This window comes from Myotis davidii, unplaced genomic scaffold (genome assembly GCF_000327345.1).
Source record: "Myotis davidii unplaced genomic scaffold, ASM32734v1 scaffold330, whole genome shotgun sequence".
In the NCBI taxonomy this organism is placed as follows: domain Eukaryota; kingdom Metazoa; phylum Chordata; class Mammalia; order Chiroptera; family Vespertilionidae; genus Myotis; species Myotis davidii.
The window spans coordinates 3,042,827-3,061,989 of NW_006283770.1; the positions used below are offsets into that span (position 1 = coordinate 3,042,827).

Genomic DNA, 19,163 nt, shown 5'->3' on the forward strand with positions numbered 1-19,163 from the left:
GAAAGGCAAAATTCTGCTTCATTTTAGAATTATTTGTTTAGATGTCCAATATCCCAGTAGAGTTTAGACTTCTTAGGAACATATTACAGGGATATATAGTATATAGCAATATAAATTTATAACACACACACACATACATCTTTAAAATTTTGCTAAAAGGCAAGAAAAGTAGAAAAAGGGAAGTCATCAAAAGTAAAGAATCAAAAAAAATGTTAGAATCAAAAGAGCAGTGCTTGTCCTGGTTTATTAAAATTTCAATGTTTTAGCAGAAAAGGTTAGTAAATTACTAGAGTGGTATAGCTTAACAGATACACTAGCTTGATGCTAGCAACATCAAAATTATGTTATAAAATGTCACAGTAGAAATAGGGCAATGACCATTAAACTTATTAATAGGGCACAAATCGTGACATGAAACATGAAATTATTTTTTAAAAAGTGAGAGCGAGTGAAGGGCCTTTGTTTATTTTTTGTTTTGAAAACTCTTCTCTTATTGACTTGTCACTTGGCTTCTTATTCTTACTCTTTGCTTAAAGGACACTTCTTCAGGGAGGTCTCCCCAAAATGCCTAAACAGGCTATGTCCCCCTACTATAGTCTCTCATTTACCCTGTACTTTTTCATCATGAGATTTACACAATTTATAATCTATTTGAATAATTATTTATCTCTCCCACTGAGACATGAAGAGATTAATAACTTGCTGACATCACATAACCATTAAATAGCAGAAACAGGATTTGAATGCAGCTCCGTCTGACTCTAAAGCCTGTGTTCTTCCTGCCGTGCCTCGTTGCCACAGGGAAGAGAAAAGATGGAAAAACTACTATGGTAGTTTAAATCGGAGACAACACCCAAATTGGGAGATCAGGGAAGAAATCAGAAAAAATATAAAGTGGCATTTAAGCTGGGCCTTAAAGGTGACGATGTTTTCAACCAGTGGAGATGAAAGAAGAGTTTTCTTTTTTTCCAGGTAGAAGATATAGCACAGTCAAAGACATGTAAGTTAACTTAAGATAACAGTTTACTTACAAAGACATTAATTATAGGGGACATTTTGTTTACACAGGTAGATGAAATTTTTAAAGAAAAATTAAAATTACTACTAGTTATAGCTAATTTCAAGAACTACTTCTTTGAAGCATTATTTAAATAATTGCAATCCTAAGAAGGAATCTATCAAATGAGCAGGACTGTCCAAGGCAGTTCCTTAAGTTCTGGTCACCATGCTATCACCACGTAAATACCTATGAGCCAATGCAGCCATTTAAAAATGGAGCAAGTGTAAAACTCTGCCAAACAAAGTAAAGCTATGGATAAATAAGGCCAAATTAGATCCTTTACCTTAGGGAGCTTGAATCACAGGGGGAGAGAGAGAGAGATAGAGAGAGAGGCGAAAGGAGGGAGCAAGACAGAAGCAATTGACAAAAGAAGCAGAAACCAAAAGAAAGAATAAAAGCAATATAAGTAGATGTCATGAGACAGTAAAAAATATAAATAAAAGATCTGAGTAAGCAGTAACCTTGAACCCTAGGAAAAAGTTAATTGTAATTGTTAGAAGCTAGACATAGAGAGTAGCCAAACCAAAATAATGGTAATTGACTAAAGCAGGGAATCAACAATGTTTTCTACAACATAATAGTTTAATGGGGAAATTGTGTAGTACCCTAAATAACCCCTGAGTTGTTGTCTAGTCTCTCAGAGACCTGGCTATGTAGCTTAAATAACTGTCTTTCCTATTAGTATGAATAGCTTTATAACAATTTCTTCTTACTATCATGTATAGCTAATGATAATGTTTTATTACTTAAGTTTGCCTAAATGTGTCTTTGACTTCTGCAACCTAAAGTGCCTAACATGACACCTTTGCTTGGCTGGTAGATGATTAGGTAGGAAACAGGAAGGGGAGAAAGGAAAAAGCAAGCATTAAACCACATGTTGGGTTCCAGAAAAAGGATATGTATGTATAACCCACTGAAGATGCGCTCGCTAGATACATTTTCTGTGTATGTTTGTATAAAATCAGCAGATGAAATAAACAGGAAGAATTGGAGATAATAGAACAAGCACGAAATAATGTTTTCAATAAAAAAGGCATGCTTTTCTCACATTGCTTCCCAAGCTTCGGGTCCCAGTTCCTAGACTGCTAGCATCTCTGTGTGCTGACATCATAACCAAGACAGCTGCTGCTTGTATTGAAAGTCTTTCCTGGTGAGTCCATTATAAAATGTTTTATAGCATTTATTCTATTCACTCAAATGCATTCATTAATCCCTCACTTAATCACCTACTCACTCACTCACTTTTTTAAAAAATATATTTTATTGATTTTTTACAGAGAGGAAGGGAGAGGGATAGAGAGAGTTAGAAACATCAATGAGAGAGAGATCGATCAGTTGCCTCCTGCACATCTCCTACTGGGGATGTGCCCGCAACCCAGGTATATGCCCTTGACCGGAATCGAACCCGGGACCTTTCAGTCCACTGGCCGACGCTCTATCCACTGAGCCAAACCAGTTTTGGCACTCACTCACTTTTATGTGTTCACTCAACAAGTTAAAAATAGATATCTATGCCGAAATAAACAGGAAGAATTGGAGATAATAGAACAAATGAGCTCAAATAGGAAATAACTATACTTGCTACATTAAAAATAAATGAAAAATAATCAATACAGACTATAATAAAATAATAAGAAAAAGCGTATTTTAAAAACAATAGAATTTTTAGGAATGACAAGTGAATTTAGAAATTCAACAAGTGGGTTAAACAGATTAGGTATATTTTAAGAGAAATTTGGTGAATTAGAAAAGGATCTTACTTGGATTGTAATGCACAGATACAAAGAATGGGAAATATGAGAACATGGTGAATAACTATTGTACAGAACTCAAAAGAATGGGAGAAGGTAAATATGGAAAGAAATAATTTCTTATATTTCCAGGAATGAAGAAACGTTAAAGAAGCTCACCGTTTAACTAATGACTAATAAAAATAGAGTCACAACCCCACGCATGACAATTAAACATCAAAGATAGAAAAATCTTAATGGTAGCTAGAAAAAGAAAAAGACCAAGTATGAAATAATTACAATTAGACCTTTCATCAATCATAAAATGCCAAGAGACAATGAAATCATACCTCAAAGCACTGAGTAAAATTAATTATAAACCTCATACACAACTAAATTATCATTCAAAAGTTAGGTCACAATAAAGATACATTTAGACAAAGTATGTGAATGGAGCCTCATTAAAAATGTTTCCAAATATGTACTTGGGTAAGAAAGAGAATGATCCAAGAAAGAAGTAATTTTAAGCTAAGAAAGAAAAAAAAAAAAGTAAACATGTTGATATATGCAAAAAGGCACCAACTGTGAAGACTACTAACTAGTAAAGATTTCTTTTTGTTAATTTTGAGGTGAAAGCTTTGCCTTAGTCACTTATGTTCCTTCATGAGTGCCTAGCACAAAGTGGACTCAGTGAATACTTGATGATTAAATGAATGTGGAATATGTATATGAAATAAGTATCTCACCTCAATGTTGGTTTAAATTCCCTGCTTTGCTAAGGAGGAAATTGAAAATACAGAAGACTAACATAGTATTGTATGACATACTGAACCTGATTTACCCTCTAGAGAACAGAAAAGATATTATAAGTGTCGGGAAAATTAAGTTTCTCTTATTATTGTAGGTTGGAGTCTACAGACCAATAGAAAGTGCCCGAATGCTGAAGAAATTGGTTGTTTATAAGATTTTTCTCTATTAGTTGTCTCTAGCCTCCCCATTTTCTAAACATCACAAAGTTATGAAGTGGACATTCACTTATTCATTCAAGAAATAATTAATTAAACAATTTTATAAGCCTATTTCTGTATCAGGTCTTGAGGATGCAGCAATGAAGAAGACATGCCTAATTTTTGCTTTCTTAGAGCTTATAATCCAGCTGATAAGAAAGTCATTAAATGAGTAATTATACATTAGCAAAATATAGAAAATCAACAAATATATCCTATTGCTTACTGTGTCCTATATGCTATTATATGAAACACATGTAAGGAAAGATGATCTATGCTCCAGGTTATAATATGATAGAAGTGATTCCAAGTGATTAAAAATATGTGAAACAGCCCTAACTGGTTTGGCTCAATGGATAGAGCATGAGCCTGCAGACTCAAGGGTCCCAGGTTCAATTCTGGTCAAGGGCATGTACCTTGGTTGCGGGCACATACCCAGTAGGGAGTGTGCAGGAGGCAGCTGATCGATGTTTCTCTCATCGATGTTTCTAACTCTCTATCCCTCTCCCTTCCTCTCTGTAAAAAAATCAATAAAACATATATTTAAAAAAAAAGTGAAACAATATAGTGACGTAATGATTACAGGGATAAAATAAATGAAAGCATTGGGGAAATACTGAAACAAAAATAGAGAAGGAAAAGGCAAGTCATAAAAAGTTAACATAGATTTCTCTATTTTAAATTCTGAGAAGTATCTTTTCTACATAGTCTATAATTTTTTAATTCAGCAGATAGCAAAAGATGATAGAAAATAACTTGGAAGTATTATTCTTAATTTTTAGTTATGATTAAAGTTTGGACATCAAACTTTTTTCAACCATTATTCCCCCCTTCCCAGCACTAGAAATACAATATTTAATTTTCGACAATGTAGTAACATTTGTGGTTCTCTTTCTTTGACATTTTTTTGGCATGATTTGAACATTTTATACTTTGAAAATAAAAACAGATGCTTTCTTCAAAGAACATTCCCAACATACAAAAATAATAGTCAATGTCTGAAATGACTACTTTTAGGAATACTGCTGCACACTGTTGATCCTCTTAGGACTTTTTTGGGTGAAGCAAACCCATGTCATTATACCTACCATCTAGATAAAATCTGAATCATGTCAATTTTAAAAAACAAGTTGGTAGTACAATTAATATGTAAAACTACTTGATTTTGGTTCTCAAATGAAGAGCTCTTGCAAATATCTACCACCAAATTCTTAAAACTTCTGAGTAACAGTTACACGAACAAATTATCTTTCTTCTTCTTTTTTAAATCAATAAAGAGAAGAACAAAATGACCAGGCTATTTATAATGATCTTTACAAAATTAATATCAATGTGAAAACTGCTAATGTACAGAACATACAATGCCAGATCACTTTAATTTTCACTTGCAGAAGCACACGAAGTATAAAGTAATAAGAAATGGAGTAAAGAGGTAAAATGATGGGTTTCCTTTTTTTATTCCATAGATGAAATTTGAAATGCAGCCAGAATCAGGAAGATCTAGAGGACTTGGTTATGCTGAATTACTAATTATACTAAGAATCAGACCCAACTCAAGGCCACATTTAGGACAGAGGATCTCAAGATAATGAGGGAATTCTAGGCATTTAGAAATGTATTAGGTCCTGGGATTGGACACTGTATTGTCTGTCTTTTATTCTCTTCAACTGGCTGAAATACTACCTGATTATTTATTTTTGTTGTTTCATCTTTTCATTTCTGCACTTGATGAGTTTCTATTGGATGTCAGGGACTTTTCTTTAAATAACCATCACTTCTCCCCCTAAAAGGCTCTACTCAAAGGTCTCAATGTCTGTAAGGTCTACCCAATCTCTCTCTCTTCAATAACTCAAACCCTTTTGCCACATCAAAATCAATTGTTCCCTTTTTTGGTTCTCATACTTTTTTGTTCATGATTCTATTATATACAGTACTTATCTCAGGGCAATAGAAGTTGCTTGTATGACTGTGTCCCACATGAGTATGTGAGATCCTGGAAGACAGAGCTGTCAGCATTCTCCAGCAACAGTTCATGCTACATCTTTTAAAAAATATATATACTGTTATTGATTTCATAGAGGAAGGGAGAGGGAAAGATAGAAACATCAATGATAAGAGAGAATCATTGATTGCCTGCCTCCTGCACCTCCCCACCCCAACAGGGGATGGAGCCTGTAACCCGGGCATGTGCCCTGACTAGGAACTGAACTGTGACCTTCTGGTTCATAAGTCAAAGCTGGACCACTGACCAGTGCTGGCTGGGCAGTTCATGCTGTATCCTAATCACCAGTAAGGGATCTAGAGATGGGTTACAAATAGGAGCACAGAGCCTAGAGTGATATTACTAGCTTTTAATTCCAGCTCTACTTGACAAGAGACAAATTACCTAGCCTTTTTGTGCTTCATCTGTAAAATAAGGATAAAATCCATCTGCCTGATGGGTCGTTGTTCTTATTGACTTAACACATGAAAATAACTTAGGATAGTGTCTAGGATTCACTAATTATTAGCTAACATGATGTATTATTATATTACCATTATAATTATTAAATTAGGCATGGCCACGCCTTTGGGATTGAAACACTCCCAGGTCCTCACTTGGCACTTTCAACTGAGAATAGCCAAATTTCTTTTAGGAGGAAGAAAGATTTTCAGGTTTTTGTGCCCCCCCCCCCCATTTCATTCTCTTCTGAGTTGGATTCATTGTACAGAATGTCTCTTGGGAAGATTACTTATTAAAATAAGAAATAAGTTTACTTATGAAATGTCATTTGATAATTTAGTTGGCATGAAGTTACAATGCTAACACGCACTGTGTATTACAGATTGAACTCAAGAAATTTGAAGTGACAGAAGAATAAGTGCACTAGCACAGGCAGTGGCAGTGGCAGCTGTGACTCACTGGCAAGCCTTCTAAACTCGACAGTAGGTGTGACATCCAGACCATTTTCTACCAGGGCGATAACCGAGCTCTCTGACACCGTCATTTATTTCTTAACCATGGAAATGCTAATATAAAGAGTGCTTTATGGAGAAGATGGAGGAGGTAACATGTAGATTATTAAAATAGTGAAAGGATGGTAATCTAGTCTGATTAATTTCATCAGGAAAAAGTTTATGTTCCACTAAATTAGGATAGCAACGTCTACTGATGAATGATTTATTTTATTTTTTTCTTTTGAAGGCTGTTGAAAACTTTGCTAGAAAAAGACAGTGATTTCAGATACAACTTGAGGCACGAACCTCCAATGCTACTGTGAAAAAGATACTCCTTACGTGTACCAATGCAGAAAATGATTATTATTCTCTTTGCTAAAAATCCCATAACTCCTATAGGAAGAACAGCTTGGAATAGAAGTGTCAGCCTATCACTGATCACACTGTGTGACTATGGACAGGTATTCCTGGGGAGAAAGCCACACTCAGGGTTCTGTGTGGTGCACCTGATTGAGCTCTAGTTCTGGGAAAGAGAGAACGCAATGCATACAGTGTATTTGCACTTTAAAATTCACAGAGAACTTTCCAATGAATGGTCATAACAAGAATTAGCTGTCTCTATTTTCCAAATGAGTAAATGAGGATCAGAGGACATAAGTAACTTGCTCAAGTTCACAAAGCAAATAAAAGAAAAAGAATGTGAGGACTTTTGAGTCTGTGTCTTGGGAAATCTCACTTATTCCTCAAGCAACTTTAATTTTCCCTGAGGACTTTGATGCTCAGGGTGTCCCTCCTCTTCAAAGTGAAGAGCAGAATATACTTGATTCTCAGTAACACCTAAGAACTTAGACTTTCCCACCTTTTTTCTCATTTTACTTTGGCTGGGAATGTACACATCTTTTTTTTATTGATTTATTTGTTCAACAAGTGTTCATTAAGCTCTAGCCATGTACCTAGTTCATGAGTCAGAATAAAAGTTACATAAAAGTTTCAGGCAAAGAATAATAAGTATGCACATTTTAATCAACAATAGTCAAATATATCTAAAAAGCTTCTCCATCTCCTTTTTCCCATTCAAAAATTGATATTATAAGCCTCCTGTGATTTTTTTTTTATTATCAGTGAATTAATTATCTATTTTGTGAACTTGAATCTAAACCCCAATAATCTGAAAAGTGATTGGTATATTTCTTTGATTTTGGCATAAGATTGGAAACTTGAGAGTGAATATCAATATTATTTTAAGAAAAAAATAATTAGTAGGGTTATGTTTGCTAAACAAAAATAACAATGATCATCATCATAAGTATTATTCACTTCCACTTCAAGATGAGAAAGATGAAGTTCTGTTCAAGTTTATACAGAAAGTAAGTTGTAGAACCAAAAGTTGTAGAACCAATATAGTAGTTAAACTACTATATTTTATTAAACTAGATTTAATTTAACAATTAAGATTAAATGGTGATTTCCTTGATGTATCGACAGAATGGAAAGAGCAACAGAATACAGATTAGCTCTTACATAGAATATGGACAGCTTATTGAGGAAAATAAATCAGACTTCTTACTCAAAGAGATCTCTAGCATCAATCCTGTTTTTAAGGCTACACAAATCAAATATACATTAATTCTGCAAAGTCTAGACCACAGCCATTTTTTTCAAAATTAAGTGCATAAGTCTTTTTTTTTTTTTTTGCTGAAGAGCTTGAGAGTTTTTATATGTATAGTTTCTCATTTTTTAAGCTTTTTAATTAATAAAAAATATTTTTTCAGAGTTTTACTTTTATTCACGGCATCATTAAAGAATGAGGGAGGAAATAGATATTATTTCACTTTGAAGATGAATAAATTAAAGTACTGGGAGGGCAATGTGATTTTCTAATTTATTTTAGTGTTGATATTAGACCATGTTGGTATGGTTCATGAGACCAAACATCAACTTTTTACTAACATTGATGTTATTTCACTGACTACAAACTTTATAACAGCAGAATCTTCCTGATCTCTGTGCATTTTATTTATTTTATACATTAACCTTGAAAAATAGTTACTAAATGCCTTCTCAGGGAGGAAACTGTGAGAAGCACTGTGGGCTCAGTCATTAGTAAGGAAGTCACAGCAATGGCCTCACAATACTTATCACCTAGAGCAGTGCATCTAATAAAACTATGATCCACATGTTATCTTCTATAGTAACGTTAAAAAACAAACAGGTATAGTTAATTTTAATACTGTACTTAACACAAAAATATTGAAAACATTACAACTTCAAGGTATAATGAACATGCAAATTTTTGAGATACATTCAATTCTTTTCTCATACTAAGTCTATATGTATATACTTAACTATCTCTATATATAAAAGCCGAAGCTACCAAACGACCAAGTGATCGACCGGTTGCTATGACGCGCACTGACTACCAGGGGGCAGACACTCAACACAGGGGCTGCCCCTTGGTGGTCAGTGCACTCCCATAGCCAACCTCTGGCGGTTCCTTCCCCTGGTCGACCGGCCACTCTGATCGGCCCCCATCGCCAGCCAGGCTGAGGGACCCCACTTGTGCACGAATTCGTGCACCAGGCCTCTAGTGTTATATAATTCTACACTTGCATCAGCTTTTTCTACTTGCCACACATTCATAACTTCAGACTACAATAAATAAGGTTTTTCACTACAAATATAGGCTTCTTAAACCATGTTGTTATTCAGTCACTTATTGGTCTATAAGCTTCATGAACACAGAGGATCTATCTGATTCTCTCCCCAATCTATTCTTAGTACTCAGTATAATGCCCTGGTATATAGCAGCCTCTCCTAAATCATTTTTTTTTAAAATAAATGAGCTTTAAAATGTAATTTCATTGTTTTATTTTCTCTTTACTAAAGAATTCTATCATCATCAATAAAGTTTTATTAGAGGTTGATATGAGCCATAAAAATAGACTCATTAGGGAGAACTCAAATATTTTAGTGGAATTTACTAAAATGGGGTTTTACATACACATATATGATTATCATCACTTTCACTATATCATTTGTCATAACCCCAGTATGTTTTTCATATCATATCTTCCTGAAAACACTTACATTGTTTCTATTCTACATCTTTATGTAACTTCTATCTAAACAGTGTTATTTCCCCAAGTTTGCTGAGTAGGAATCTGAGACAGAAAAGTTAATTTCTTAAGGCAGATTCCCAATTATGCCTCAAATTCACAAGCTTCCAAACTCTAGATTAGTACTGATGTTGCTATTAATTAGGCTGTACCTTTGAAGAGACTGTTGACACTCTCTGTGCCTCAGTTTCTTCAGTTACCAGATAAGGTTTTTTTCACTGAAAGACCTCTTGAACACCCTCATTTCAAGTCCTCATTTTCAGCACCATAAAATTCCGGACTTACTTGTGAATAGAAAAAAAATGTGACATCTCACTGCCCTTCTTTTCAATATGAGAGACAGAACTAGTTAATGTCTGATGGAAAAGATAAGGTGCAGACATGTGAGTGAGTATGGAGTGAGGAAAAAGAAAGGGAGATGAGATGAGGATGAATTTAATGTTAGCCTGCTAGTATAAACTCTTTATAGGGAAAAATATCATGAAATATTTTAATTTGACATAACCTATGAGAATTTTGCAATTACTTGCATTAAGGAAGTTGCTCAATGTTAAATTTCAAGGGCCCTGAGGTATGCTACTTAAAAAATTGGAGATTTAGTCAACTTTTTATATTTTATTAGCATAACTAAGAAGAATATATTTTTATGAAATCATGTCATAAGACAATTGCTATATGATCTTTAAATCTTGATCTGAATAAATGCATAATTAAGTTTTATTCCTTAAACTATGGATAATATTAAGATAGAGGCCACCAATACTAGGAGCTTTCTATAAGCTTTTTCCTATGTCTTTAGCTATTTAATTAACTTAAGAGAAACCACTGAAAAGAAATCTTAATACATTTGGTAAATAAAAAAGATGTATGGCTTCAGAAGGTCCAAAAAGACAAATAATTTACCACTGGAATTCTGTGAAATAACAACTGCAGAAGTTGTATTTTTGTCTAGGGAAACTTTCATCATGAAATACAGCTGTGAGACAACTTTGGCTTCAAACAGAAAGGCTATAATAAAGCGCCTCCTAGCTAGACTTAGGTTCAAGAGGTTTATGGTGGCAAACAGCAAAAAAAGATGAAATGTTTCAATAAGCCCCTCAGGCTGATTTAGTTTAGCATTCACCAAGTGGAATAACCTATACATCACATACCCTTTGTTAGCCGGGTGTTTAGAATAGATGTATGAGTCACTGGATTTTATTTTAGCAGTTGGGCAATGCAATTCTCCTTTTGCCCAAAATATTAAAATGCAGAAATGTGAAACTGAAGGTAATGTCAGATCTTATACAGGATGCTTATCAAGCACTGTGATGAATCAAGGAATTTTTTTGCTCTTGTTATTCCACGTTTCACCTTGGTAGGCACAAATGATAAATTATCTCATGTAAAAAAAAATCTATTATTAAACTAATCAGCAAACTACAGTATATTTTAAAATTGTGTATGTGGGGGGGGAGAGGTGTTGGAGGTGGAGAGGAAGCTTGCAAAACCAAAGATTTTAGGCAAGATTCACTCCTGCATGATTTTAAGTACAAATGAAACCCTTTGGGAGTTTGGGGGATTAATATATATATATTCTTTTTTTTCTCCCTCTCAGACACTGTTCAGAATTAATGAGGGTACCTGCGACGATGCTGGCAAGCTGCTGGGTTCTGGTGATGGGGTAGATGCTGCGTGCCTGAACGATTGCTGAAGCGATTTTCTTGGCATGCCTCTCCTCCCCGTATGTTCTCAGGATGGATGCAAGTGCCTGTTGATCTAAAGCGTTCACAACATCAGCTGCGGTGGGCATGTCAGGGTACCTACGCACAAGAAGAACCAATTAGTTCATTGACGTCAGTTTCATTGACAAGAGGTGAAACTTCAGAGTACTGAGACATAAAGTCAGGCATACAAACATAGGCTAAGAGAGCTTCTGAGGTTTTTAAAGTCAGAGACTGAAATCTTACAGGGTTAAAATAAGCTTTCCATCATTAGAGCAAATGGGGACTCTGTGTGTGAGGTTCACCAAGGTCAAGGGCAGCAGGAAATTAAAATAGTTTACTAACCTTTAATTCACAAAGAAGTGACTGCTCATGCAGATTTCCCCTAAACTAAAATAGCAGAAATATTTGGATTTAGTTTGTTCAAAACTTAAATTGTTGCTTGAACTTTTTTTCTGTATAGAGAAGTAACAAGGGTACTGACTGATACTTAAATGAACCTCAATCTCAGGAACTTAAATAAACCCGAGACTGTCCAGTAACCAACTACTTATATTATTGGGGTACAAACTGACTTAGAAAATCATTACAGGAGTCCCACCTTATCCTAGGGAATACATCCAAGACCCCACCAGAAACTTGAAACCACGATAGAACCGAGTCCTATACATACTATGTTTTTTCCTATACATACATACATACATACATACATACACTCTATTGCACCTTTGGTGTATGTGAATTACCAGCATCACTACTCTTGCACTTTGGGATCATTATTAAGTAAAATAAAGGTTACTTGAACACAAGCACTGTGATACCACTATAATTGATCTGATAACCCAGATGGCTACTAAGCAACTAATGAGTGGTTAGCATATATAGCATAGATATGCTGGACAAAGGAATGATTTACATCCCAGGCAAGAGAGTGTGGGATTCCACAAGCTTTCATCTTGCTCTGCAGAATGGTGCACAATTTAAAGCTTATGAATTGCTTATTTCTGGTGTTTTCCCATTAATAGTTTCAGGCCATGGTTGACCTCAGGTAACTGAAAGGAGAGAAAGTGAAACCAGGGATAAGGAGGACTACTGTAAAGAAGATACTGCTGGTCAGCCTCCCTCAAAAAACCAGAACAATCTTAATTATAATAATGTGTATTATTTCAAATGTTTAACAATACTGGCTTCTACGTCCAGGACAAAAAACATCATGGGATAACACTTGGTAATCAACAAATAGTACTAAACAAGCCTAGATGGTAATTTCAGGTGAAGAAGACAAAGAAATATCAAACTGTGCCCAAATAAGTCGTAGTAACAGGAAACAGAATTCACTTTGTCAGACCATGCCAGCTTACCTTACCTTAGAAAAATGGATCCAGGAATTCTAAGTGATGAGTTAACCGAGACCTTACTTATTAGAAAGATAGCTTTGCTAATAGTATAGTTACGACTCGTGTAGTAAATATGTTGGATTGATTGTTGGTACCACATTGTGAGAAATTTAACTAACAAAGATATGGCATCTTTAAGAACTGAGGATCAAATCAGATTTAAGAAACACTTAAATCCTTCCTTAAATATACTTCATTGCACCTCATTAGAATGCCTAGGTCCTCCAGTAGAAAATTTTGTTTTCCTTGGCTTGTCCCCTATTTTGCCATCATCTCCATCTCTCCTCTCTTCTCTCTCTCTCTCTCTCTCTCAATCGATGTGTCTCTCTCAGATCGATGTTTCTCTCTCTCTCCCTCTCTCTCTCTCTCTCTCTCTCTCTCTCTCTCTCTCCCTCCCTCCCTCCCGCCCTCCCTCTCTCATATCCTTTTTTTCCTGGATGCATGGCACCCCCAGACCAATGAATATCCTACACCAGTGATGGCGAACCTATGACACATGTGTCAGAGGTGACATGCGAACTCATTTTTTTTGGTTGATTTTTCTTTGTTAAATGGCATTTAAATATATAAAATAAATATCAAAAATATACATCTTTGTTTTACTATGGTTGCAAATAACAAAAAATTTCTATATGTGACACGGCACCAGAGTTAAGTTAGGGTTTTTCAAAATGCTGACACGCTGAGCTCAAAAGTTTCACCATCACTGTCCTACACGGTAGTCTGGTTTCTATCTCAATAGCCTTTGCTCCTTCAATAATAGCTTCAAGGATAAAGATTTGGTCTTTAGAGTCAAACTGACCTGATTAGAATCCTGGCTTTACTTTTGGGTAATCTTGTTAATATAGTGGAGCCTCAATTTCTAACCTGTGAGTAAAAGTAACAATGCTTACCTCATAGAATTGTTGAGAGAGTTAAGGGTGCATATAATCATAAAACACATAGTATAATAGCCCATAGGGAAGCTCAATGCCTGTCCATGTCCCTTAGATTTTTCCCATTCTTGGATTTGCCAATCATCATTTTTGGCATAATTGACACAATCCCTGCTAGATCTTACCTAGTTGTAAATTCAACTGCCCAAACCACTGAGTATTAGAATGAACCTTGTGAATGATGATAAACTCAGATTCCATAGTATGGATTTCACCTCAAATCGGACAGTTCTAAAATTAGTATGGATGTACTTAGCAATTTTTGATAATACCGTTCTACTTTCAAGTATGAAAAAATGTTGTTTCTTAAATGTAGTTCAGTGGATAATAGGCATAATTTTATTTTATCTAATGTTAGTGCTACAAGGCCAAAGGGGGAACACGCTGAAAGCCAGAGGGCTTCTAGGAGGCTTTAGAATAGGCATTTATATGGTGTAGAAGTCAAGATACAGCCCTAGCTGGTTTGATTCAGTGGATAGAGCGTTGGCCTGTGGACCAAAGTTCCCAGGACCAAAGGTTAAGGACACGTACCTTGGTTACAGGCTCCTCCCCGGCCCGGACCCTGGTTAGGGCTCCTGCAGGAGGCAACCAATCGATGTGTTTTTCTCACATCGATGTTCCTCTCTGTCTTTCCCTCTCTCTTCTACTCTCCCTTAAAAAAATGGGAAACTATCCTCAAGTGAGGATTAACAAAAACAATTAACAACAAAAAGTCAAGATACAGAATCTGTTTCCCACCCAAACTTAATAGGTTAAGGGACTTCATCGGTTCTCCAGAGATCACGGACTTATAAAGAAAATATTAACCTAAGTGTGAATTTATTTATTGCCTTATAGTGAAGACTACACCTGACAACAGGGCTATACCCACAGGTCCTTGAATCTGCTGATTTCTTTCTGCTGCATGAAACCTTATTATGATCTAAAAGCTGTTGTTAAAATTGGGATAGCACAAATCAAACTATGCTATAAGATTCTAATGTTCAATGGCAACAAGTTAAGAAAGCCTGCTGCATCCACATTCGACGCAGGGACATATCAGCCTCCATGATTTGACTGACCACTTCCCCTCTCCCATAACACCACTTGGATTAGCAATGCACTTGTTTACATCTCTGACTCTTCTTTTTCTATAAATTCATGTGAATCAACTCCCACTTTCTGAATAGCACATACTTTCTTCAGATCTGTTAATATTTGTGGCTAAGTTACAGTCTATGCTATCTCAGTGGAAGTCTACCTGCTTTTTAAGTTATTTTCTCAACTCTAAATCTCATCCATTACATATTAAGAGTTTCATTCGCAAAGGCAATCTTATTTTCATGTTCTTAGGGGAGAATCTTGGGAACCCTGATTCTCACATTAAAATTTGCTGACAAATCTTTACATTAACAATATGGGGGTTTACTACTATTAACTAGAAGCTCTGTTCATTGTATTTCAGAAGGCATCCTCCTTAGCAAGACATCAAGAATAGCCGAAATTTGCTTGAGATTTTAGTGTCTCTGCTAAACCTCAATCTCCAAACATGAAAAAATATTTGACCTTCACTATTAGTCACTGATTTTTAAAAGATTTTTATTATTTTCTTTTATGATCACATTCTCCATTCTATGAATGCCAACTTGAGCAAAAGAAGGTTTAAGACTCAGAACAAAAAGATTCTGACAAGTATGGGTCACAATATCTGTTAAAAGGTCATATCAAAGCACGACTGTCCATAAAAAAGATAATCAGTGTGGAGGTTATCCTCCTCACTTGTTTGTGTAGACAGCAATGGTTTTTCTTTCGGAATCCCAAATCTAGAGAAACACTGAAAGCTTTAATGAGTATCAAACAAAACTGATTTATTATATATGGATAGTGTTGGGTATGGGGTGTAATGGGAATTCTGCAGTCTTAAAGGGAAATTAAATTCAGAGTGCTTTTGAGAAATCGATTTCTTGTTGTGTGGAGAAATGCTTTATTGATACTCACCTGCCACCATCCATTCTCATGTCCAAAGGGCCATCATTCCGAAGGGAAAAACCTCTTTCAGGAGCATCAAATTGCATGGAGGAACATCCTAGATCGAAAAGAACTCCATCCAGCGTTCCTGGCTGCACTCCAGCTTTCATTAATAAGCCTTCGGCCTGGCTGAACTGGCCTAGCATAGCTCGGATCTGTTTACTGTGGACAAACCCAGGAGATGAAGAAAACACTGCTGTTACACAAAAGTCTTTTCTAAGGTCTATGGTCAATAGAAGCAGCACATCCTATTATTAAATGATTTAACCAATACATATTTACTAAATGCCAACAGCATGCTTAATACTATATAAAGACAGATGGGTATAGAAATTCTACATCTTTGGTTCCAACACCAGAGTTGATTTAATGTAATTTTATTCTTGCTAATGAACACAATTTGTTTTATGCTTTTGTGAAAGTATACAATAAGTTGATAAATTTAAACATTTCCTTTGTCAGGCCAGGTATTTCATTTTTTCTTTAAAAAATTATTAAATCTATGTGTCAGGAAAAGAAGCATATACAAATCTATAAAAAGAATAAATTTAGAAATAACAAATTAAGGTAAGGATGTGGAGAAAAGGGAACTCTTGTGTACGGTTGGTTTGAATGTAAACTAATATAGCGACTAGTTATAGAGGTTCCTAAAAAAATTAAAATTAGAACTTCCATGTGATTCAGCAATTCCACTTCTAAGAATATATCCAAAGGAAATGAAACACCATTGTCAACAGTTATCTGCACGCCCCCCCCCCCCCCCCCCCCCCCCATTATGTGCAATAGCCACAGCATGGAAACAACTTAAGTGTCCATCAGTGAATGAATAGATAAAGAAGTTACAAAATATTATTCTGCCATAAAAAATAAGATTATGCCATTTGCAACAAAAAGGATGAAATAATGCTAAGTAAAATAATTAAGAAAAAGATAAATTATGTATGATCGCACTTATTTGTGGAGTCTAAAAAAAGAGAGAGGAACCCAAATTCACAGAAGAAGAGATCCAATTCACGGTTATTAGAGGCAAGGGATGGGGTACGGACTTTGGATGAAGGTGGTCAAAAGGTACAAACTTTCAAATAAATAAGTACTACAGATGTTTGTACAACTGATTACTACTGGTAGTTTACACTGATGTATGGTATATATGAAAGCTGCTAAGAAAGTAACTCCTGCCCTGGCCGGTGTGGCTCAGTTGATTGGAATATCATCCGATGCACCTAAAGGTCACAGGTTCAATTCCTGGTCAGGGCACATACCTGGGTTGTGGGTTCGACCCCCCAGTCAGGCGCATGTGGAAGGCAGCCAATGGATGTTTCTCTCTCACACACTGGTGTTTTTATTTCTCTCTCTCTCTGAAAAAGTCAATAAACGTGTCTTCAGGTGAGGATTAAAAAGGAAGTATCCCCTAAGAACTCTCATTCCAAGGAATAGTATATATAAGTCAAATCATTATACTGTACAACTTAAACGTATACAGTGATGTATATCAATTATTATCTCATAAATTTAATGAGTAAGCCAATTTAAATACACTAAGAAATAAAACAGAAATCACCAGCAAAAGATGACGGTTCTTCTGAAGCCTTAGGGCAACTGTCATGCATTTGGAAAGGGAACGAGAAAAGGAAAATTGGGCAACATTCCCAAGACCTCATTCCCTCCATCTACAGGTGGGTAGAGTGAGTGTGGATTTTGACAGTGTTGGGGAATTTATATTTATGTTTTATTTTATACACAGGTTGTCCCAAAAAGTGTATACACACTCTAACAGATGCTAGCTCAATTCTGAAAATGAAATGTATTTTAATAAACACTGTTTTTATAATTACTCAAAGTGTGTGTACACATTTTTGGGGGACACCCTATATTATGTCATTTAAGAAGAAATTCACAGATCATTGTGTGTGTTTTTATTTTATTTCAATGAAGACAACTATTTTCAGATTCACTCACCAATTATTTGGAGGTATATAATAATGATTAATAAAATGATTAAAAAGGCCTGACATTCTGAGCTTTGAGCTGAAAGGAAGAAATGAATAAATAGTTTGCATAACGATCTGACAGGTGGAACTGACAGTGGACAGATAAACAAATTGCTACGTCTATATAGGCAAACTCGTTTTATTGCACCTTGCTTTACTGTGCTTTGCAGATACTGTTTTTGGTGTGTTTTTTTGTTTTTGTTTTTCTTTTTTGTTTTTCTGGCAACCTGGCATCCAGCAAGTCTAGCAGTGCCATTTTTTCAATAGCATGTGCTGATTTGGTGTCTCTGTGTCACTACATTTTGATAATTCTTGTAATATTTTAAACTTTTTCATTATGATTATATTTGCTACAGTAATCTATGATCAGTGATGTCTGATGTTACTATTGTAATTGTTTTAGGGTGCCACAAATCATACCAATGTAAGATGGTGAACTTTATTAATAAATGTTGTGTGTGTTCTGACTGCTCCATTGACAAGTCATTCTCCCATCTCATACTCTTTCCTTGGACTTTCCTATTCTGTGACACACAACAATATTGAAATTATGCAGCCAACTAATTACCCTACAATTTTCTCTGAGTGTTCAAGGGAAAGGAAGAATTATACATCTCTCACTTTAAGTGAAAAGCTATATATGATTAAGCTTAGTGAGGAAGGAATAACAATACTGAAATAGTCCTAAAGGCAGTCCTCTTGCACCAATTAGCCAAGTTGTGAATTCAAAGGAAAAGTTCTTAAAAAAATTAAAAATGCTACTCCAGTGGAACACACAAATTATAAGAAATTAAAACAGCCTTACTGATGATGTGGAGAAAGTTTTAGTGGTCTAGATCAGTGATCACCAACTGGTGGTCCACGGACCACTGGTGGTCCGTGAGGTCTGAGAGGTTGGCGACCACTGGTCTAGATAGATCAAACCAGCCACAACATCCCCTTAAACCAAAATCTAATCTAGAGCAAGGCCCTTTCTCAATTCAATTCCACGAAGGCTGAGAGAGGTGAGAAAACTGCAAAAGAAACGTTTGAAACTACCAGAGGTTGGTTCATGAAGTTTATGGGAAAAAGCCATCTCCAAGGTGAAGCAGTAAATTATCCAGATCTTGCTAAAATAATTAATGAAGGTGGCTAGATTAAACAACAGATTTTCAATGGAGGAGGAAGAACCTTCTGTTGGAAGATGATGGCTCCTTGGAAGTTAACAGCTAGAGAGGAGAAGTGCTGGGGTCAAACCCCAGCAGGTCCAGGGGTCCCCAAAGGTGTGGACGGAGTCGCCC

General features: G+C 35.6%; 1 protein-coding gene across 1 annotated transcript in view; it reads right to left on the reverse strand.

The window, feature by feature from the left end:
• The window catches only part of METTL15 (methyltransferase like 15), a 174,906-nt gene that overhangs the window by 21,427 nt on the left and 134,316 nt on the right, over positions 1-19,163 (reverse strand). Inside the window, exons 5-6 of the mRNA XM_006753944.2 lie at positions 15,863-16,054; positions 11,474-11,652 (exon numbers count right to left, since the gene is read on the reverse strand). Coding sequence (XP_006754007.1) covers positions 11,474-11,652; positions 15,863-16,054 — 371 coding nt within the window. The remainder of the gene's footprint in view (positions 1-11,473; positions 11,653-15,862; positions 16,055-19,163) is intronic.